Here is a 24,464-nt window from a genome sequence, read left to right on the forward strand (position 1 = left end):
TGGTAACCCAATCTGTGACTTAAAATACTGGATGAATGAACATTTACCTGTAATATTCTCCTTTTATATTTCCCTGATGTCACTGTTGCCATCAACTAGAAAATAAACTGGGCTGCCCTGTCACTCGTAGACCCAATTTTAGATGAAAAGTGTGTAAACCTGCATAATCCTGAGACCGCGATGGCGGAGTCCCATCATTTGGCCGTCTTGCACTGACCGTGTGTTTGACACCACTGATGTAGAGTGTGGCACAAATAGTAATTGGGTCTGTTTGGCAGCTGCTATTAGTGGTGGATAGCAGTTTATTGTGCTCTGGGAGCCCAAGCTTTTTCAGCAAGCCGAAAAACGTGACTGTATTCTGGAAACAAGCCAACCAAAAAAAATGCAACTCATGACTTCCCATATTTATAAGTGACTATATTAAGCAGACATAGCAATAATGAGGTGTAAATGCTAATCCGTCGCATATGCATCCCAGACAAAAGTGAAGCTCCACCCCTTTTCCTGTCAATCAACCGCTGTGCTAAAACAGAGCTTAATCTTTGCCAGTTAAGACCGACTTTAAGAGGAAATAATTGTCTGATCTGAAAATTTTAAAAAGCAGATACATACATCAGCATGAGAAATTCACGGATCTTCTTCAGCATGTTTGAAAGATGAGATGTACGAACATCCGAAGCTCCATTAATACATGTAAACCTCTAAAATGATGGATTATCCTGATCGGAATGTTCTTTTTGTGCTAAGATTAAATTTCAGCTGCATCTGGGAGATATAGAGTGCTGTTTTTTGTGCTTTCTTTGTCTTTTCTGACTTTGTTGCACTTTAATGTCATGCAGTAACACTCTTACATAGTATTTGACATATGTCGTCACAAAACAGAGATCCTACCCTCCAAATCCAATCACAGTTGGTCACAGGAAGTGAACAGGTGTAAACAGTGATGTGTCTCACCTGACCACATTGGATCACCCAAGATGCATCTTGATACCAGGTGTAAACAGGATGTTGATTTCTTTACTTTATATGACATAACTTGGATTATACATATTTCTAAAATAATACAAATATAAGTAGAATATTACTAGAAATATACGAGTCATTGTAAGAAATTAGTAAATGACTTGCATGTGACAATGAACAAAAAGGAAATATACCTTTTTGTAAAAATTGGTAAGTAACTATAAAGTAATTATTTATTAATGGATTCCTTTTTTCAACATAATAATCAATCAAATAATATGATTACAGTTCTACAGATGTAATTAGTCATTTGTAGGTGATTACTTTTTTTAGTAACTTACCTAGTGCTGATGGTACCATGGTAACGTGTGTGTGTGTGTGAGTATTTCTTATCATTCTAAACTCAGATTTAGTTTAGACTCTGAAACAAACTTGAAATCTAGATTAAACGTCTTGTTTTAAGAAACTCATTGAACTGCTCATTTCAAAACAGCTTTACTGAAAGTAGTACGTCTGTTCTCTGCACACTGTCACGTGAGTGTAGCACTACAGTTTGAGTCAGTGTGCAGTCTATAATCTCAGTAGTTTCACAAATGTTAAATATTCCCTCAGGAACTGACAGCGTGACTCATCCCACTCACTTTCTCACATATACAGAAAACACTCAAGCTCGATCACAGAAACCATCAGTTACAACAGTTAGCTTGTGAGTTGCTTTGCTGTTTACTCCCTACATTTCCAGATGCCTTCTAATTCAGCATCATAACTGCAACATACCAAATAAATAACTGATTGGGAACACTCTTTTTAGGTTGCAACTTCCAGGTAGACTTACAATTGACTACAAAAGTGTTTGATGTTAGCATGTTGCTAAGCTAACAACACAAAGCTCTAATAAACAAAAATACACAGCACAAACAAATGTTGGATACAAAAGTGAATTTAATTTAAGCATTACTACTTAAATTAAAACTTTTAGGAGGGTAGGTCTAGTTTGGAACAGAACTACAGACAGACATGAATTTAATCACAAAGTTTATCAAATTCTTTCAGAAACACAAACACAGTAACTCCGACCATTTCAGGGAATCCTAACATGCTGCCTCTAAAACCCAAACTGAAATCCTTATCTAACTTTAATACCTGCTGTAACCTTAAAACGTAAAATTGACTCAAACACACACACAAACACACAAACACTTTTGATCCTTTCACTCATATAATCCTTAAAGGGATAGTTCACCCAAAAAATAAAATTCTCTCAAGAAGACATTATGTTTTTCTTTCCTTCATACAACACAAAAGTAAAAGTACAGCAGAATGTTTACACTGCTCTTTATATGTATTATACCAAACAGCATTGGTTCTCTCATGTCTTTCTGTCGATTCTGGACATTAAGCTATAGGGTTTTTTTTCTTTTCTTTTTTTCTGACTTTTACAGCCCCAGTCCCCATTCATTTCTCTTTCTTTGTATGAATACTCTACCAACACCTTTTCCATTTCACAGAAAAAAGAAAGTTATACAGGTTTAGAATGACATAAGGCTGAGTAAATGATTAATTTAGACTGAACTATCTCTTTAAAACATATCTGCTGTGCCTCTATATATAAAACCAGAAGTGTGGACACTCAGGTGACTGTGAGAATCTAATTTCCTGCGGTGCGCGGCGTCTGGACGTAGTTGCCAGGATGGAAACAGAGAACGCAACATTTGCATTTAAAAAGGTGACATTTGAGATGGCGGTCTGGAGCCACATGCATGAGAAGTGAGACAGGCGCTGGGATAGCCTATATTCATCTCAGTGACAGGAGGACGACAACGAGAATGTCAAAGGAAGGAGAACGACAGCACACACACTCCAAACAGAGGCCGCTGTCCAAAATAGCCCCGACAATCCACCCCCTCATCTCTCGAACCCATGCGGAGATAAATTGCTGGCTGTTTTAACTCATGCTGAAATAATTACATGAAAATAACGTGTGAAAATGTTTTAATCTGTTGTCGTCTCATTAAACTTTATGTTCAAGCAGGATGGTACGTGCATTATTTATGTGAGATCTGGAATTAACTATAATGTAAACACTGTTTAGGCCTGACATGAATATGATTAATGAGCGTTTAATCTTCTTCATTGTATTTGATGTGCAGTCAGGTCTTTTGGAGTTCATGTTGGTGCTGATTCGCTGATGAGATATGAGACTTGTAACTCTGTAAAGTATGCTGATTGTCTGTGTGATAAGAATGAAGATACAGGTATCTGCAGAGCGGAAACTAAAACCACTAACAAAAAAGTTAGTTTTCTTAACCTGATCTCATGAAAATTACATGACTGCGGCAACATTTTTGCAACATATTATGCGGTTCCTTACATATATTGTGGCAGTTCGGAGGTGAGATGTTCTTTTTGTGGCGCTAAAAGGGAGTTACATTTTGTACAAACAGATTTTTAAGGGTTTTCTCTATCAAATACCCTAAACTTTACCAATAGTGTCATAAACCAATGCCACCATTGGTGTGTGAATGTGAGTGTGGATGGGTGATTGGGAAAAAGTGTAAAGCACTTTGGTAACCTCTAAGGTTAAAAAAAAGCGCTATATAAGTGCAGACCATTTCCAATTTACCATAAAAAGCAAATATGAGATGAACCAATGAATTTGTGGTTTTCATGTGTTCATGTTCTGCAGGACTCGTGTCATAAACAGTTCATTGTCTTTGCATCACAAGTGCAATACTCTGTCAGTTGAGCTTCTGCACAATTTGATTTCACCTGGAAAAGCTTATAAATGTAATTGGTTGTAATTTGCAAATGTTAAAATGTACCACTAAAGTGCAAATAATGTTGAAACAAAAAGCCTAAGCCTAAGTAGTACTTAATAATGCTCGTAAATTAACGAGTGCACTGGAGTAATCTTACACCGCTAAGAACATTGTAAGGACAGACTTATGCAGACACCTGCAGGACAAATGCGAAATTACACCTGATACAATTTAAACACCTATAGCAACACTTTATGCTCATTTAATATCAGCATACATACGTTTTATTGTATTTATTTTTTAACCAAAAGACCAATAATAATAATAAATATAGCCGCAAGCGACAAGCACACATAGCAACAAGCACATATGGGGAGATGACCAAAACAAACCAATGTGACAGAAAAGATCCTATGAATGCTTTGGAGTGACATTTCACCTGTTTTGAGCACAGTTGCAAAAATAGGATTGAAACTATTGATGGCGAAATTGGACATACACATTTTGTAGGGTTCTACTCAAGGAATCAGAATAAAAATATTTTGATTCTAGCCCTTACGCTTGCAGAGATGTGAGTCAAAATGTAAAAGTGATTATTATAACGCCACCTAGGGTCAGATGGGTGTGCGTTTGTGAGTAGTGGGGGGATTTGGGATCATCCTGCCAAGTTTGGTGTCTCCACGACTCACAGTCTCACAGAATAAGAAAAAGAAGAGAGTCAATACAATTACAAAAGGGTTACAGAAGATTTGCTCCTTGGCCCCCTAATAATAATGAATGTATAAAATGGTTAAATATTGGATTAACCGATAAATGAATAAGTAAACCAATAAAAGTTATTTGTGGACTAGTTGGTAACAACAAAGTGGTGGCATGATTGTTGCAGAAACTGTAAAAATTACAATCAGAGATAGAAGGAAAAAGGTCAATAACTTGTTGCCATGCATGAAACTCGTCTTTACAGCAGTGGTGATTTCTCAGGGCCAGCAAAGCCTTTTCTGCTGGCATGACATGCCTAATAAATAAATAGTTTTTCATCCTTTCATTCTCATTGCCCTTTTTGCCTATGTATTTTCAGTCGCTTTCCATTCCTAATTAATCTACAAACGAATAGCAAAAAAAATAAAAAATAAATATCCAATCAGAAATGATTCCTCGATGCTTACAAGCAAAGTGTGACAACTGTTTCACAAATTGCCATGTTCCTTAGCCAAAGCAGCACGTGAGTTTGAGCTCCATCCCGTCAGGCCTTCAGAATTTCCACAGAATCCCTCAACAGTGTAAGTGAATAGGCATCTAAAGTCAGATTGTCAGATGCATCAGCCAATCAGATTGATTTATATGTTCTTGTGGGTGTGGTCTTTAGGATATGTCCCAGTCAAGGCCTTCTAGCTGGCCTTGAGTGACACAATCATGTTTTAAGTGTAAATAAGGCTGCTTGAGCATTCAGTGTCGGATCAAGTTTTGAAAAGTAATCGTGAACCCTGATGAAACAAAATTTATTGCAAGCAAAATTTCAATCGCAAATATTCTTAGAGAGCTTTTTCTTAGTTTAGACCTCCTTGGTTCTGGCTTTTATGTGTGGATGTGTTTTTAAAATTGCCACATTTTTTTCAGGAGGGTCTGTAGATTATATATACCAAGTTTCATGAGAATCAGGCACCGAAGGCCTAGATTTAAAATGCACGGGCCATGGCTGCGTTACAGTATATTGTCTCCTCATCCTCTCAGACACGGCAAACCACGCGTTGTGTAGTACCACACCTGTTGTGTAGCATTGCTGTTAACATTATCAATTTTGTGAGTAAAGAGCAGATCTCCTTTTGATTGGTGAATGTCCCGAAAGCTTCCACATGTCTTCTTATTTTGTGCTCCGCAATAACACGGTGAACCTTGTTATATTCAATGAATGCTTGTTGTCATTAGCAGGACAATTCACAGGGTCTCCGCTGTCTTCACTAATCCTGAAAGCATTAATCTCGACCCACAAAGCAATTTATTAAAACAAAATATTAAAATGCACATCTGATGAATGAAACAGTGATTGTGTCAAATAAATATATTGTTCTGCACAAAACGATTGCAAAACAAAGTTGTACATTTAAGAATTTCTTTTTAAATATTTCCAGCGAGCAGCACAATACGGTCACATTTCATCACTTCACATTTATGGACAGCATCTCTCTTAAGTAGCACTTAAGGCGCATCCTTGCAAATTCATATTAAGTTCAGTTTTGAGAAATGCACGTAAAAATGACAAATGATTGTAAAATCGCTCGTAGAAAACGCTCTTAATTTCTAAGATCAATCGTTGTCGAGAAACACAGCCAAGGTTGGTATTTCATGATTATTTAACATGTACTGTAGTCAGGGCTGGACTGGCAATCTAGCACACTTTCAGGGCCGAACGTGTGTCGGCCGCGAAATGTGCCAAATGGGCCGCGATAAGCAAAAATGAGACACCACGTTATGCAGAACGTTGCCGCGATATGCAGAAAAGGACAGCGACCCCCCCCCACCCCAGGTATTAGTACCTCGAGTACCATCTTTGGACTATAAGCAACTCTGATCAACATGATGAGCTTTTTCTGGCCGAGAACTGCTCTCTTGGATAGGAAGAGATAGGAAGAGTTTGAAAAGAAGATTTTAAGTCCTCTTAAATACCAAGAGACACAAATTAAATTGTTATAAAAGTAACAATGGCACTTTTGCAGCCATGCCTATGCTAAATAGAACAAATATCTGAAAAATAAATAAATAAATATCATTAAGACTGAAATTTAAGTATATTTTTTACAAATTAGATTCTCAACTCATAAATGGCATGTGCAATATTGGCATTCCAATTTGCCTCAGGTGCTGCTTGTTCCAATAAGATCTTACATTTAGGCTTCGGCCTTCTGGCATAAATCTGTACATTTCCATAAAATTGCAGTGTTTTGGGGTCTCAACTCTTATTCAAATGAGCCAATTCTATTTATTGCCTCTTTTTCTTGGCCAAATCCCTCTTTCTTATAACATCAGGTAAAACAGAATGAAATTAGTCATTCTAATTTTGTAACCAAATATATATTTATGAGCATGCATTGTGCATAAGGGTACACTCTAAAACGAGACATTCACAAGCTTGCCCCCATTTCAGAATAACAGCAAGAATCTCATAATTTAACGTCTCCCTTGAAATACAATTATCCTTAATTAGGTTCTTGCATTTCGAGTTTCACTTAGGTTCCCATGGCTGCTTTTATCAGAGGAGATAATTATGGGCCAACGATCAACCACAGTATTGTTTAACAGGCAATAAATAACATCATACGGTTGTAGCTGCTATTGTTTTTTAGTTTTTTTTTCATGAATTAATTTGTTAACTTTACTTTAACTTTTGGACAAACATAGAGGAGGTGGAAATAAGAGCATTGAAAGGATAGTTCACCCAAAGATTCTGTCATTGTTAACTAATATTTTATTTTTGTCATTATTATCTATTATTCACATTATTTATGTCGTTCCAAACTTGTATGCTGGTTTTTTTTTTTCACAGGGAACACAAAAGATTTTTTTCTTAAGAAAAATGTTCTCCCCAATTTGGAATGCCCAATTCCCAATACGCACTAAGTCCAAATGGTGTAGTAGTGACTCGCCTAAATCCGGGTGGCGGAGGACAAATCTCAGTTGCCTCCGCATCTTGTTACAACGAAGATATAGCACGTGTGGAGGATTCACGCTATTCTCGGCGGCGTCTACACACAACTCCCCAAACCACATTATAGCCACTATGAGGAGGTTACCCCATGTGACTCTACCCTCCCTAGCAACCGGGCCAATTTGGTTGTTTAGGAGACCAGGCTGGAGTCACTCAGCACACCCTGGATTCAAACTCACGACTCCAGGGTGGTAGTTAGCATACAATTTTTTTTATAATCGAATGGTTTAGGCTCCAAAAATCATTCAAAAACACCATAAAAATCTATTAAAGGTTGTCCATACTACTTGTGACCATATTGCAAATTCTCTAGTCATGTGATAGCTTTGTGTGAGGAACAGACCTAAATGTATCACATTTCTCTCTAATTATCTTTCCCTTAGCCAAAGCTTGCATGTAACCCATATTTGCATCCAGAAACCAAATATTAGTTTTGGGGTCTGACTCTTTTAAAGTAGTTAGCTACACTACAAGCTACTGCCAAAAAGTAGCTAACTATACTGAAGCTATTTAAAGTGGTGCAACCCCCGTGTACACCTGCGTGGACATTGTATTTTGGCTTCACTATATGCATTGCATAGTTTAAATTCATTTAAACCGACTGATATCAGTTTAGAAGACTCTGTGCAGTCAGTTATGGGTTAAACTGTCGACATTCGGAGTCATGTGACAAAACAACATGGCAGTTTGTCTTTAGGAGAAACGCCAACAAAACTACATCTGGTAAGAAACCTAATTAAGTTTTGATATTGAAACATGTTGGAGTCAAAAGATTAGAGTCTCTAGTTGCATACGAGATGCCATTTGTTTTTTATTTGAACGATTGATATGCTTCTAAACACAATGAACACAAATTTGTATCCACTTTGGCACATTTTTTACATATAAATCCTAAAAGAACTGTGCATTATCACATTGAGAATAAATGGGTTCATCCAAAAGCTGAACATTTTAGCTTTCAGAGGCTTTATATGGAGTTAGGATGAAAATAAGGTGCATTTCTAACTGTTCTGAGACCAGTGCTGACAGACAACATACTAGAGGTTAAGTCATTCACTAAATAGGGAGCATTCCATAGCTTTCCTATGCAGCCTAGTGCATTCACTCTTAAAATCCGACCAAAAGTCGGATCTTCAAAACCTACTTTTGTGTCCTACAGAGAAATAGCACACAGGAGGTTACATTTTTAGGTGAGGTGTTCCAAAGGGAGATGGGGGAAGAAAGACCACTCTTGCGTGGAAATGTGACATTTCAAAAGAGAAAAATGCAATCTTACCTTCATTAACACAGCTTCACTGAGCTTTTCTCGGTTTACAATCTTTATGGCGACTTTTTGACATGTGACACAATGGACCCCGAGCTTTACAAGACCTAGAGAAAAGAGAGAAGCAATAGATTGACTAAAGAAAAAATTTACTAGCTATATAAACAGATACACTTTTCACCAAGAGTATTTCATCTGCAATATGGCTCAGCTATTTATTTGCCATTCTGACATCAAATATTTATCACAATTGAACAAAACCCTCTCACGGGCCGTATCCTTTCAGATACCAAAACTAAAGAGCGTTTCAGCATCTGTGAAACATGCCATTCATATCTGAAGACAAACAGCATCAGGTAAAGTAGATAAGCAGAACTGTGAACAGAATTGATGGTGTGCATCTACCGAAAGAGCTTTCAGGTTTATCACTTTTGACGCTCTGTTTCATAGTGCACAAGCAGCACGCCATCTCGGGGAAATGTCACACGGTTAACACGTATATTATTCAAAGAGGAGAACGTTTAGAGCTTGCAACATGGCTTCCCTTCCTTTCTGACTCTATGTACAACCATTTCAAGGTTTATCGTAAAAGCCCCATGGTCCCCAACGATTGTTGAGCTAGCATTTTCAACCAAGACAAAGACCACTAGAGAGGATTTAGCCAAGTTGTTTGCTAATTTGAAGCTAGAGGAGAATTGTAGGGTAGATAGAGAGGCTTTAATACCTGTGCAAGTCAAGATAATGAATGTTTCATTTCCTAAGGTGTATGCATAAAGGAGTAGTGACAACCACAAAGAAGAAACTGCTGCGATTTGCAAAGAGCATGCTGTGAATGCGTGTGGTTAGAAATTAAAGGCAAATTCCAAACAGCATTTTTTCACCCATGAGGAGCAGTGTGGGAAGGGGATGCTACTCAAAAGGTCTTTCCAAATGAAAGCAAGCAACTGAATCTCATCATGAAGGGTCTTTAAACAGAGCTTATAGTGAAGAGTCCATGGGATTGTCACTTTGTGGAACTAATTTGGCCATTTAAGATCATGTGATCCAGGGTGGCGTGTCCTCATGATTCATTTTGAAAACTGAGGTTTGATCAACTGGTTTCCTGATACCTGATATGTGAACTGAACTGAAATGATTACTTATTTACAGATATGGGTGTTTCTCCAACTTCGAGTACTTTTAGCACTGTGGACTTCCAGAAAATAAAGTCTTCTAAAAAAAAAAAAATGTCACACTCAAATATTTTTTCATTTGTCTACAAACAATTGATAGAAATGATACAACATGCTGACCTCCCATGTGAACATTTTGTTCATTTACATTGCTGTATGTACATGAAAAAAATTATTACATGGTAAGTTTGTTTCCAAGAGATCCAGTATCCTTGGATCAGCCATGTTATTCCGACTCTGCCATCAGACATCTTGTCATTGGCTCTAGTATGAGCGAAAGCACGTTGTGTCAGTAGTGTGGGAGACCTGGGTTCGGATTTCGTGTTGTAACCAGGAATTAATCCCATTCGCATAATCAGTGGTGAACATGATTCAGATGTTGCATTTTCCCCCTAACATAAAACTCCATTGATGGTTAGGTTTAGGTTTGGGGGTTCAGTTATACACTGTATTACAGCTTGTAGAGCTGAAACCACCTCGCTTCACAACTCGCTTTTGGCACCACTCTGTGGATATAACGCCCAGAAAATGGAGCTCACACATGCCCATGCGCCCAACAACAGTTACCGCCTTGACCACTAGGGGCAGTGAATCACTTGTCAAATGGTAGTGAATCAAATGGTAAGTTAATGCTGCTTTGAGAGGTCTTGAAGAATGTTTATGGTCCTACTCATCTCTGGTCTTAGGGCAAACCTTATGTTGGGTGGATTTGAGAGTTTGCTAAGAAACCCCTCATGGACCAATGAGAGTCTTTTCCAACATATTGGAAGAACTTTCCTGCCTTTTGAGGGGTGTCTGGCAGTTGTCTGAGCAGCTTATCTGGTGGCTGTGATTGGAGTTTGTTTGTGTTGGTCCTGCCACAATTCAATAAAAATGGAGCCACTCTTCTTTGCCTTGACAGTTAGGGAGGAGCTCTGGGATAAATTGGCTCCTGAAATGTCATCTGGTCCGATTGTTCACCACAAAATAATGACTATTTTTATAACGGATTTTTGTAGTTTAATTTTGAAAGTCTGGGTCTGAAACAAGGCTAAATAAGTAAAATCTATAAATAAAAAGCATTTGGAAAGTACCAAGAATAAATTATGAAGACCAGGTAAAAAGTGTCCTAATCAATTGAAATGATACCTTCAAAAAGAAGAAATGAAAAAAGTTGAAATCTGTTCGTTTTGTTGAAAATCAAGCCCTGGGAAAGGAAAGTTTCAACCCGAAGTTGAAAAACACCCATATCCATGTTTGTTTGTTTTTTACCAAGTGCCACATGAAAGACAGTACACAAATTAGGTTATAAGTTTTGCATCTTGTGATACAACTCCCACCTCATCCTAACCAATCCCTCGTCCCTGATTCACAAGTGACTCTCAACTGACACTCTCGATAAGATCAGCTCTCATAGACTCATGGCTCTTCACAAAGTAAGGAAAAGGGGTTGATTTTGAAGGACTGTAAGACTCAAGAATGCAGAAATGTTCATTTGAAAAACTCTGAAGAGGAGATGGAACAGCAAATTTCAAATATCATTTGTACAGTATGCCACTGAAGATCACTTCAAGCTCCTCTTAGGGTCACTCCAAACAAGACCAATGAAGTCCCTTCACAAAGTTCCCTTTCACAAGGGCTTTAAGTGTATATACGATGATCACTTTATGGTAAAGTAATTTTGCCATTTGGGAGCGTGTTACCATAGGTTGCGATTCTAAGAGAAAACTAGAGGAGGGATCTTTAAGTGTCAACTCAACCAGAGGACCCTGGAAAAAAAAAATGGGTGAGTATCCACAGCTAATGAAGCAATAATGTAGCCTGACTATGAGCTAAACATAGATAAGATGGTGTGTCTGTTTTTAGGCACTGGCGTAGCCACATGTGGGCCTGGGTGGGCTGGTGGATTGTATTAAGTCCATTTTCCACCAACAGTCAAAAGCTTGCTGGCCTCAAATTACAAACTGCTAACATCAGAGTCTGTTGGGCTGGATAATGTCAGCATCAAAGCTTTTAAAACAACAGAAGCTCAAAAGACAAAACTAGGTTGCTCTCATTATAAAAAAAAAAAAAAAGCTATTACACCCCTGATGGCGATCAGATGCATATTCAATTGATGGGAATCACTTATTGTGCAGCGGCTCCAACCACTATTATCCCAGTCTAATAAAATATTTGTTATATCTTGATGTGATTGCTCATAATTGTATTTATTGGGCTATAGGTATTAAATAATTTCTAACCTAAAAATGCACTCAAAATACCTAAAATTCTATACTCCATCCACTTTATTTAAAAAAAAAAGAAAATCTATATGTTAATTACAAATACCACATGTATTAATTGATTATTCATTTTATGTTATAACTTCTATTTTGGATGATAAAATATGCTCTCAAAACTGATTAAATATCAGCTTTCCAAATGGCATGCATGTCAAATAAAATAAATCATTTCTGAATGTAGAATATTCTGAATATTTGTACTGAAACAAATATTGTTAATTGATCTTTAATTATCCTTCAAATAGACAACCTTTAGTAGCTAAATGTCCTATATATGCCCCTGGCCGGAAACAATTAGCTAAACATTAAAAACGTTAAAAAGTAAAATTAAATAAATAAAAAGTTTACATATCTCATGCAATCAATAATTTCTCTTGGCCCATCCACCCAACAGTTTCTGCACATGCTAATGTTTACAAGAAGACCATCAGTATGGATCTGGTCAGTGACCATAAAATAAATTAAATCTCATGAGGAAAACAGAAAGAAATATTTCACTCAGAAGCCTAGTTTATGAGATTCACAAAAGAAAACAATTTTAATGCACACTGAGCGATGTGACCTTTCCAACGAGCTACCATAACACTCAAAGACATTTTAGAAAAAAGATGAAAAATATATACAGTAAGTAAGTAAGGCAAGTTTATTTATAAAGCACATTTCATACACAATGGCAATTCAAAGGGCTTTACATATACATGTTAAAGAAAATACAAGATACATAAATAAACTAATTAGGAACATGAAATAAGAATAAAAAGTAATAAAATACATTTGAAAAAATTTAAAATTATTAAAATGAAAAAGAAGAAAAAGAAGATTAAATTGTTAACACATTCATAAATGTTGTTAACCTCTCCTGATTTAAACAGAGGATAACCAAAAGATGTAGAGCGCATATCAAAGTCTGGCCTCATGCTTGACATTATAACAAAGATAGAGCATATAAAGTCCAAGGGCAGGAGAAATGTCTTCATCAAAATGACAAAGCAGCCATGTGACAGAGAAAAGGCTCGACAACACTACGTTGGGTACTCCATCTGCTCGGATATGAATTCCTGAACACTTGGCTGAGTTCCAGCATATACTGTAAGTGACCACAGACGGCCACACGCTCTGTATCGATTTCACTCTTTCTACACTATCCCAATCAATAGTATTGCAGGAGCCCCTGTCCACAGCTATGTCATAATAATTGCATGATGAAAAAACATGATATTCACCTTGACAACGCTCTCAGTTAATATATGCATTTCAGCTCTGTCAATAGAAGACACAATATATTCTTACCAAGCTTTTTGATACACCACAATATTTTATAATCATTTTGGAAGAGACACGCACACACACACACACACACACACACACACACACACACACACACACACACACACGTTTTCTGAGTTACTGTAGACTTTGTCAGTTCGAGCTAGTCTGGCCATTTTCTGTTGACCTCTCTCATCAAGAAGGTGTTTCCATCCACAGAACTGCCGCTCACTGGATGTTTTTTGTTTTTGGCACCATTTGGAGTAAATTATAGATCAGGGCAACTTTTTTGACATGGAGTGCCATTTTTTGTTTTCCTGGGTCAATAGCTGTGTCACCAGAGAATGGGCAGACTGGTTTAATCTGACAAAGTCTACTGTAACTCCGATAACCTCTCAAAATGGTGAGAAGAATATAATCTCAGTGCTATTGTATATATATATATATACAGTGGGTACGGAAAGTATTCAGACCCCCTTAAATGTTTTACTCTTTGTTATATTGCAGCCATTTGCTAAAATCATTTAAGTTCATTTTTTTTCCTCATTATTGTACACACAGCACCCCATATTGACAGAAAAACACAGAATTGTTGACATTTTTGCACATTTATTAAAAAAGAAAAACTGAAATATCACATGGTCCTAAGTATTCAGACCCTTTGCTGTGACACTCATATATTTAACTCAGGTGCTGTCCATTTCTTCTGATCATCCTTGAGATGGTTCTACACCTTCAATTGAGTCCAGCTGTGTTTGATTATACTGATTGGACTTGATTAGGAAAGCCACACACCTGTCTATATAAGACCTTACAGCTCACAGTGCATGTCAGAGCAAATGAGAATCATGAGGTCAAAGGAACTGCCTGAAGCGCTCAGAGACAGAATTGTGGCAAGGCACAGATCTGGCCAAGGTTACAAAAAATTCTGCTGCCCTTAAGGTTCATAAGAGCACAGTGGCCTCCATAATCCTTAAATGGAAGACGTTTGGGACGACCAGAACCCTTCCTAGAGCTGGTCGTCCGGCCAAACTGAGCTATCGGGGGAGAAGAGCCTTGGTGAGAGAGGTAAAGAAGAACCCAAAGATCACTGTGGCTGAGCTCCAGAGATGCAGTCGGGAGATGGGAGAAAGTTGTAGTAAGTCAACCATCACTGCAGCCATCCACCAGTCGGGGCTTTATGGCAGAGTGGCCCGACGGAAGCCTCTCCTCAGTGCAAGACACATGAAAGCCCGCATGGAGTTTGCTAAAAAACACCTGAAGGACTCCAAGATGGTGATAAATAAGATTCTCTGGTCTGATGAGACCAAGATAGAACTTTTTGGCCTTAATTCTAATGAAATCTATGTGTGGAGAAAACCAGGCACTGCTCATCACCTGTCCAATACAGTCTCAACAGTGAAGCATGGTGGTGGCAGCATCATGCTGTGGGGGTGTTTTTCAGCTGCAGGGACAGGACGACTGGTTGCAATCGAGGGAAAGATGAATGCGGCCAAGTACAGGGATATCCTGGACGAAAACCTTCTCCAGAGTGCTCTGGACCTCAGACTGGGCCGAAGGTTCACCTTCCAACAAGACAATGACCCTAAGCACACCGCTAAAATAACGAAGGAGTGGCTTCACAACAACTCCGTGACTGTTCTTGAATGGCCCAGCCAGAGCCCTGACTTAAACCCAATTGAGCATCTCTGGAGAGACCTGAAAATGGCTGTCCACCAACGTTTACCATCCAACCTGACAGATCTGGAGAGGATCTGCAAGGAGGAATGGCAGAGGATACCCAAATCCAGATGTGAAAAACTTGTTGCATCTTTCCCAAAAAGACTCATGGCTGTATTAGATCAAAAGGGTGCTTCTACTAAATACTGAACAAAGGGTCTGAATACTTAGGACCATGTGATATTTCAGTTTTTCTTTTTTAATAAATGTGCAAAAATGTCAACAATTCTGTGTTTTTCTGTCAATATGGGGTGCTGTGTGTACAATAATGAGGAAAAAAAATGAACTTAAATGATTTTAGCAAATGGCTGCAATATAACAAAGAGTGAAAAATTTAAGGGGGTCTGAATACTTTCCGTACCCACTGTATATATTTAGAGAGGCAGCAATGTCTAATCGAAATAATTACATGGTGTCCCGATTAATTAATCGCACATACAAATATATATATATATATATATATATTTATTTACATAAAATAAAAAATGTTCAGATAATTAAAATGCATTACATTCTTGTAGAAGAAGAGTTAATCATTGATAAGACAATGTAAAAAGCGGCTTTAGAATACAATGTATTGTTTACTACCATATTATTGATCATAAATCAATCATTGTCATACAGTTCACAGCAATCCATTTCACAAGTGAATTTGTCAATCAGTTGGAGATTTATTATGAGGGTTTGTTTAAGAACCTGTTAATGTACACCTGCGTCTGACATTTTTTTTTTTTTAAACAAGCCAGGGGTATACATAGTACACAATACTACAGATATATTTGACAATAATGCCAAGACATTATATTCATTACATAGTGCAATGCTTTTCAATGCTTTGGAGTTGTTGGAGGTACAAAGAGTATTTAAATAATATTTCAAGTCTTTTAAATTTACACTTATGTATAAAAAAAACTTGGCAAGAAACATAAACAGATTAATCAGAAAATATTAACTTAAGTTATCAAAACCAAATAAAACGTCTTTATAAAGCAAATAAAAACTAGCTAAAATAGAGGTATGTACAAACAAACAACATTTTCTCCAAAATACTACAGTGTGGACACATTCCCAAAAAATGTGAGGGGGCAGATTCATCTATAGCATTACTGAAGGAGCAAAGTGGATCTATTTCTGGGAGCATGTTTCTTAAATAAAGATTGACTGGGTAAAAACGGTGTAACAGTTTAAAGTTAACCTTGTTGGTAATTCAATATTTGTGAGGTAAAGACCATACGACCTGCGTCAGACATGCTTGTGTCACGTCTCGGGTGTGTTGCGTCATAAAATTTTTATGTTTAGGTCACTGTGTCAAGTTAAATATAGTTCAATCTTTCAATCTTTAAACATATCTTGAGATCCCTTAGTTCAAATTTGCGCTCCTTCAAGTGTTTTGAACGCAAGAGCGTAACGCATATTTGTGTTGTGTGTCTGCTGAATGTTGTTTTCTTCACTGTATAAACTGTGCGTTGCTCATACAGCTCACTTTTCACTTACTGCCCTCTGGAGTAAACAGGTGGTACTACAAGCTGGCATTTCTCAGGAAAGCATTGCGATTAAATGATTTCATTTTTTTAACGCGTTATTTTTTAATTGCACGTTATTAGCGCGTTAAATCTACAGCCCTACTATATAGATAGATAGATAGATAGATAGATAGATAGATAGATAGATAGATAGATAGATAGATAGATAGATAGATAGATAGATAGATAGATAGATATTATGAATCTTATATTGCTGCTTCACTCTCGTACCCAAGAAAGCAAGCTATTAGTGTAGAATGCCTTAAATTTGAGTCTGTTCCCCAAACAAATCTGTCCTATGGCTCCATAAGACTTGGAATATAGCACATGATTTGTATGAAATATATATGAGAGTTTTGAAGTGTTTTGTGTCCTTTTGTAGGGTTTAAAGCTTCAGTTTTTATTGTTATAGCATGAAAAAGAGCGACCAGTACATTTTTCCAAATTTCTCATTTAGAAATGCCATGCAGTTTTGAGTGACATGAGGGTGAATCAATGATGACAACATTTTCATGTTCAAATTTAAACCTACAACTTTTTGGTTACAGCAAAAAAAAAAAAAAAAAGGGATCATTTTAATACAAACAAGTCTGTTTTTGAGGGGGTGTTGCTGTAAGTCACTTGGGTTTGTAAAATGTTGAGGTATAAACATCCCTAAAGCACATCTCCCTGCTAGTTTCTCATCATTAGCTGAAACATTAATGCTAATGAATATGCAAAAAACATCAAAGAATTGGGAAGTTTTGAAACATTTTCATTAAAAGTGACAGAAACGTCATAATCTCATAATCTGAACATGTGACTGTACACTCAAGAAGTCAATTACCAAAACAATGTCTGTATGAGACATCGTAAAAGGATTCATTATGAACATAGCGTGAACATACTACATGGACTAATGCACTGGATCTCCCACTGAGCTGTAAAAATAAGACATAATAATGCTGCGGGACATTGTTCAGATTTAGACTTTTAGACTGTTTAGATAACTGTACTCACAATAGTTTTCAGCAGAAAAACTGCTTGGAAATGGCAATCAAGCTTGAAAAAGAATGTTGGAACTGTGTTGATTTCTGACCATCATGTGTCTAAATATCCACAAAACAAAAGTTCAGTCAATAATAGTGATTAGCGTCTAAAAGCCAATCAATCAGAAAACAGTTCAGTTGTGTGAGAATATTACGTTGTATTAAGAACCTTTTAATGATCATCATTGATTAATGTAAATTTCCAAATGGTGCTATATTAAAAACTAAGTGGCAGGTAAAGTTGTGGGACATATTTGTTTTACAATTTACAAGTCTCAAGAATTAGTTTACACCTACACTGCTACATTTTTAGGGGCTCTCAATGACCAAAATATGTTGGTACTAGCAGCCCCAATTTTGTTCATCGTGTAGAATCACACATATCTTTTCTCATGTCTGTTGGGCAATGGGTCGTCTGAATGACTTGTGAGAAACATGTTATTATTCTTGTACATCATGCTCTTCTCTTCTATAAGAGGGCTTTAATTAGAATTAACATATTTTTAAAAGTTGCAGTTGTGAATCTGCTTTGCATTTTGTTGGAAAATAGCTCAGTGCTCCCCAGGCAGGTCTCGCATTAAGAACACTCCACCAGCGGGAATGTGTGGGTAGGACATTTGCTAAAAACAGAAATATTATAGAAAACACAATAAATGGTGGGTAATATCTCAGAGTATGAAATGGTTAGGGAGACTCTGGAAAGCATCTAAGTTTTCCTTACAAGTCCAAAGATACGAATAAAGAGGGCTAGTGTGTTAAACTATTAGACTTGTTAAATACAGTTTGGTCACACTTGAATACATACAAGACTGTGTTTTTGTAAAATTCCCACATTTGCTGCTACTGTGGTTGAGGTACATGTAGGTTAAGGAGTAAGGGTTGGGTTAGGGTTAGGATTAGTGGTTAGATTTAGGTTTTAGGGTAAGGGTTGGGTTAGGATTAGTCGTTAGATTTAGGTTTTAGGGTAAGGGTTGGGTTAGGATTAGTCGTTAGATTTAGGTTTTAGGGTAAGGGTTGGGTTAGGATTAGTCGTTAGATTTAGGTTTTAGGGTAAGGGTTGGGTTAGGATTAGTGGTTAGAGTTAGGTTTTGGGTAAGGGTTGGGTTAGGATTAGTGGTTAGAGTTAGGTTTTCGGGTAAGGGTTGGGTTAGGGTTAGTGTTAGGTTTTATGGTAAGGGTTGGGTTAGGGTTAGGATTAGTGGTTAGAGTTAGGTTTTAGGGTAAGGGTTAGGTTAGGATTAGTCATTAGATTTAGGTTTTAGGGTAAGGGTTGGGTTAGGATTAGTGGTTAGAGTTAGGTTTTCAGGTAAGGGTTGGGTTAGGGTTAGTGGTTAGAGTTAGGTTTCAGGTAAGGGTTGGGTTAGTGGTTAGAGTTAGGTTTTAGGGTAAGGGTTGGGTTAGGATTAGTGGTTAGAGTTAGGTTTTAGGGTAAAGGTTGGGTTAGGATTAGTGGTTAGAGTTAGGTTTTAGGGTAAGGGTTGGGTTAGGGTTAGTGGTTAGAGTTAGGTTTTAGGGTAAGGGTTGGGTTAGGGTTAGGATTAGTGGTTAGAGTTAGGTTTTAGGGTAAGGTTAGGGTTAGGATTAGTGGTTAGAGTTAGGTTTTAGGGTAAGGGTTGGGTAAGGGTTAGTGGTTAGAGTTAGGTTTTAGGGTAAGGGTTGGGTTAGGATTAGTGGTTAGAGTTAGGTTTTAGGGTAAGTGTTGGGTTAGGGTTAGTGGTTAGGGTTAGGATTAGTGGTTATAGTTAGGTTTTAGGGTAAGGGTAGGGTTAGGGTTAGGATTAGTGGTTAGAGTTAGGTTTTAGGGTAAGGGTTGGGTTAGGATTACTGGTTAGAGTTAGGTTTTCGGGTAAGGGTTGGGTAAGGGTTAGTGGTTAGAGTTAGGTTTTCGGGTAAGGGTTGGGTAAGGGTTAGTGGTTAGAGTTAGGTTTTAGGTTAAGGGTTGGGTTAGGATTAGTGGTTAGGGTTAGGATTAGTGGTTATATTTAGGTTTTAGGGTAAGGGTAGGGTTAGGATTAGTGGTTAGAGTTAGGTTTTAGGGTAAGGGTTGGGTTAGGATTGGTGGTTAGAGTTAGGTTTTAGGGTAAAGGTTGGGTTAGGATTAGTGGTTAGAGTTAGGTTTTAGGGTAAGGGTTGGGTTAGGGTTAGTGGTTACAGTTAGGTTTTAGGGTAAGGGTTGGGTTAGGGTTAGGATTAGTGGTTAGAGTTAGGTTTTAGGGTAAGGTTAGGGTTAGGATTAGTGGTTAGAGTTAGGTTTTAGGGTAAGGGTTAGTGGTTAGAGTTAGGTTTTAGGGTAAGGGTTGGGTTAGGATTAGTGGTTAGAGTTAGGTTTTAGGGTAAGTGTTGGGTTAGGGTTAGTGGTTAGGGTTAGGATTAGTGGTTATAGTTAGGTTTTAGGGTAAGGGTAGGGTTAGGGTTAGGATTAGTGGTTAGAGTTAGGTTTTAGGGTAAGGGTTGGGTTAGGATTACTGGTTAGAGTTAGGTTTTCTGGTAAGGGTTGGGTAAGGGTTAGTGGTTAGAGTTAGGTTTTCGGGTAAGGGTTGGGTAAGGGTTAGTGGTTAGAGTTAGGTTTTAAGGGTAAGTGTTGGGTTAGGATTAGTGGTTAGAGTTAGGTTTTCGGGTAAGGGTTGGGTTAGGATTAGTGGTTAGAGTTAGGTTTTAGGGTAAAGGTTGGGTTAGGATTAGTGGTTAGTGTTAGGTTTTAGGGTAAGGGTTGGGTTAGGGTTAGTTGTTAGAGTTAGGTTTTAGGGTAAGGGTTGGGTTAGGGTTAGGATTAGTGGTTAGAGTTAGGTTTTAGGGTAAGGTTAGGGTTAGGGTTAGTGGTTAGAGTTAGGTTTTAGGGTAAGGGTTGGGTTAGGATTAGTGGTTAGAGTTAGGTTTTAGGGTAAGTGTTGGGTTAGGGTTAGTGGTTAGGGTTAGGATTAGTGGTTATAGTTAGGTTTTAGAGTAAGGGTAGGGTTAGGGTTAGGATTAGTGGTTAGAGTTAGGTTTTAGGGTAAGGGTTGGGTTAGGATTACTGGTTAGAGTTAGGTTTTCGGGTAAGGGTTGGGTAAGGGTTAGTGGTTAGAGTTAGGTTTTCGGGTAAGGGTTGGGTAAGGGTTGGGTAAGGGTTAGTGGTTAGAGTTAGGTTTTAGGGTAAGGGTTGGGTTAGGATTAGTGGTTATAGTTAGGTTTTAGGGTAAGGGTAGGGTTAGGATTAGTGGTTAGAGTTAGGTTTTAGGGTAAGGGTTGGGTTAGGATTGGTGGTTAGAGTTAGGTTTTCGGGTAAGGGTTGGGTAAGGGTTAGTGGTTAGAGTTAGGTTTTCGGGTAAGGGTTGGGTAAGGGTTAGTGGTTAGAGTTAGGTTTTAAGGGTAAGTGTTGGGTTAGGATTAGTGGTTAGAGTTAGGTTTTCGGGTAAGGGTTGGGTTAGGATTAGTGGTTAGAGTTAGGTTTTCGGGTAAGGGTTGGGTAAGGGTTAGTGGTTAGAGTTAGGTTTTAGGGTAAGGGTTGGGTTAGGATTAGTGGTTAGAGTTAGGTTTTAGGGTAAGTGTTGGGTTAAGGTTAGGATTAGTGGTTAGATTTAGGTTTTAGGGTAAGGGTTGGGTTAGGATTAGTGGTTAGAGTTAGGTTTTAGGGTAGAATCAAGCCAAGCAAGTGGTCACTACAGCTTTGCCAAGATTAGATTCATTCATTGCTTGAGTCAGTGTCGTGTCTGAATGGTCTAGACACTGAACCAATCAGGGGTGCTTTTCCCAAAAGCTTTGTTAGACAACTATGGTCACAAGTTCCATCGTTACCAAGATAGTTCAACGATTTGGTGTTTTGAAACCGAAGTTCCAGCAAACATTCGCAAACAGCATTGCAAAGTTGTGTGGTTGGAACTACAGCTCAGCACCTGTAGTTAGATCCATAGTTCTTTACAATTTTACAGTAGGAACATCATTAACTTCACTGAGGCTTCTATATCTTTCATTCCGTATAAATATACATACGGAAAGTATTCAGACCCCCTTAAATTTTTCACTCTTTGTTATATTGCAGCCATTTGCTAAAATCATTTAAGTTCATTTTTTTCCTCATTATTGTACACACAGCACCCCATATTGACAGAAAAACACAGAATTGTTGACATTTTTGCACATTTATTAAAAAAGAAAAACTGAAATATCACATGGTCCTAAGTATTCAGACCCTTTGCTGTGACACTCATATATTTAACTCAGGTGCTGTCCATTTCTTCTGATCATCCTTGAGTCCAGCTGTGTTTGATTATACTGATTGGACTTGATTAGGAAAGCCACACACCTGTCTATATAAGACCTTACAGCTCACAGTGCATGTCAGAGCAAATGAGAATCATGAGGTCAAAGGAACTGCCTGAAGAGCTCAGAGACAGAATTGTGACAAGGCACAGATCTGGCCAAGGTTACAAAATAAATGTCTGCTGCACTTAAGGTTCATAAGAGCACAGTGGCCTCCATAATCCTTAAATGGAAGACGTTTGGGACGACCAGAACCCTTCCTAGAGCTGGCCGTCCGGCCAAACTGAGCTATCGGGGGAGAAGAGCCTTGGTGAGAGAGGTAAAGAAGAACCCAAAGATCACTGTGGCTGAGCTCCAGAGATGCAGTCGGGAGATGGGAGAAAGTTGTAGTAAGTCAACCATCACTGCAGCCATCCACCAGTCGGGGCTTTATGGCAGATTGGCCCGACGGAAGCCTCTCCTCAGTGCAAGACACATGAAAGCCCACATGGAGTTTGCTAAAAAACACCTGAAGGACTCCAAGATGGTGATAAATAAGATTCTCTGGTCTGATGAGACCATGATAGAACATTTTGGCCTTAATTATAAGTGGTATGTGTGGAGAAAACCAGGCACTGCTCATCACCTGTCCAATACAGTCTCAACAGTGAAGCATGGTGGTGGCGGCAACATCATACTGTGGGGGTGTTTTTCAGCTGCAGGGACAGGACGACTGGTTGCAATCGAGGGAAAGATGAATGCGGCCAAGTACAGGGATATCCTGGACGAAAACCTTCTCCAGAGTGCTCTGGACCTCAGACTGGGCCGAAGGTTCACCTTCCAACAAGACAATGACCCTAAGCACACCGCTAAAATAACGAAGGAGTGGCTTCACAACAACTCCGTGACTGTTCTTGAATGGCCCAGCCAGAGCCCTGACTTAAACCCAATTGAGCATCTCTGGAGAGACCTGAAAATGGCTGTCCACCAACGTTTACCATCCAACCAGACAGAACTGGAGAGGATCTGCAAGGAGGAATGGCAGAGGATACCCAAATCCAGATGTGAAAAACTTGTTGCATCTTTCCCAAAAAGACTCATGGCTGTATTAGATCAAAAGGGTGCTTCTACTAAATACTGAACAAAGGGTCTGAATACTTAGGACCATGTGATATTTCAGTTTTTCTTTTTTAATAAATGTGCAAAAATGTCAACAATTCTGTGTTTTTCTGTCAATATGGGGTGCTGTGTGTACAATAATGAGGAAAAAAAAAAGAACTTTAATGATTTTAGCAAATGGCTGCAATATAACAAAGAGTGAAAAAATTAAGGGGGTCTGAATACTTTCCATACCCACTGTATATCTTTCATTCTGTCAACACTCTGACCACATTTACATGAATTTAAGGAAATTACTAATTCGAGATTTTGCAGAAATCAGAATTCTCAAACATCATATAAACACGAATGCAGCCGTTTAAGGGAAAGCACTTTATCACACACTGGTCGGAGAACACAGCCTTTATGTGTTTACGTAAACGCATAAGTGCCATTTTTATGTTTTTGAAGAGTGTGCATATGTGCTCAAGTGAACCCTGGAGTCTGTTGTTGAGAAACCCATCTATTGCAGCGTATGTATCTGTTACATTACACTGTGCATGCCACTTTCCTGTCTCCAACAGCTTTCTCACATTAAACGGCTTTGTGGTGTATGTCTAAATGAGCTTTTATAATGTAATACTTGTGGAAGTCATTACTCCACCCCCTGCGAAACGTCATTAACGACAGTTCTATGTTGTTGAACCAATGAGGTTCGAACGATGGATGAGTGACAAAGTTACTATGGTTTCGGGAGACAGTCGTGACTAGCTAGTTAATTTATCCAATGACACATGGTACTACGGTGGTTAAGCAGTGAGTTATGTCTTTGTATCAGAAAGACACCCCAGGGCAATGTTTGCTGTCTCTGCATTTATCTTTGAATAGGAGTATTTTAGTGTTAAAAAAATGACACTATGGACCCAAGACTGCTAAATATTTGTAGACAGATTAGTTTTCTGTTCCACAGAGTCAGTTATTTATTTATTTATTATTTTATATATAATATAGACAATGTTTTGAACACTTCTACCTTAAATATAGGAACTTTAAGCTACAATAGGGAAAAATTTAAATGTTTCCTAAGCCCCTGAACATATGTGGCTCCCATAGCCACCTCCTTATTCAAATGAGGCACTCATGAATTATTCATGATGCTATAATTATGCATTTCTTTTGCTGATGCAGAGTTTGAGGCATTAAAAATAGATCTGAGCGGGCCCTGGTGGAGTCATGTCGCTGTGTTTTGACTGCCTCTTTTTTTCTCGCCATCGCTAGTTCCGCCAAAACTCACGGTCTGTCGTCCATGAGGACGCTGTTTTCTGACAGGTCCTATCTTGTTGTCCCCGTCCTGCTTCGGATGCATTTGTGACAGGCTAGACCAAAAACTGGATTCCTCATGACGGCAGAGCTAAGTTCGGTTGATGTGACGGGCAAAAGCATTTTTCGGTTCAAAAGCAAAAGGAATAGCCACTGTTGAAGTTTCT

General features: G+C 38.2%; 1 protein-coding gene across 3 annotated transcripts in view; it reads right to left on the reverse strand.

Annotated features, from left to right (window-relative positions):
• LOC127640301 (serine/threonine-protein kinase BRSK2-like) overlaps nucleotides 1-24,464 on the reverse strand; it is a 292,226-nt gene that overhangs the window by 156,371 nt on the left and 111,391 nt on the right. For all 3 annotated transcript variants that reach the window (XM_052122748.1, XM_052122747.1, XM_052122746.1), the window contains exon 2: nucleotides 8,702-8,796. In XM_052122748.1, the coding sequence (XP_051978708.1) occupies nucleotides 8,702-8,796 (95 nt within the window). The remainder of the gene's footprint in view (nucleotides 1-8,701; nucleotides 8,797-24,464) is intronic.

The sequence above is a fragment of the Xyrauchen texanus genome, chromosome 49, assembly GCF_025860055.1.
Source record: "Xyrauchen texanus isolate HMW12.3.18 chromosome 49, RBS_HiC_50CHRs, whole genome shotgun sequence".
Classification (NCBI taxonomy): domain Eukaryota; kingdom Metazoa; phylum Chordata; class Actinopteri; order Cypriniformes; family Catostomidae; genus Xyrauchen; species Xyrauchen texanus.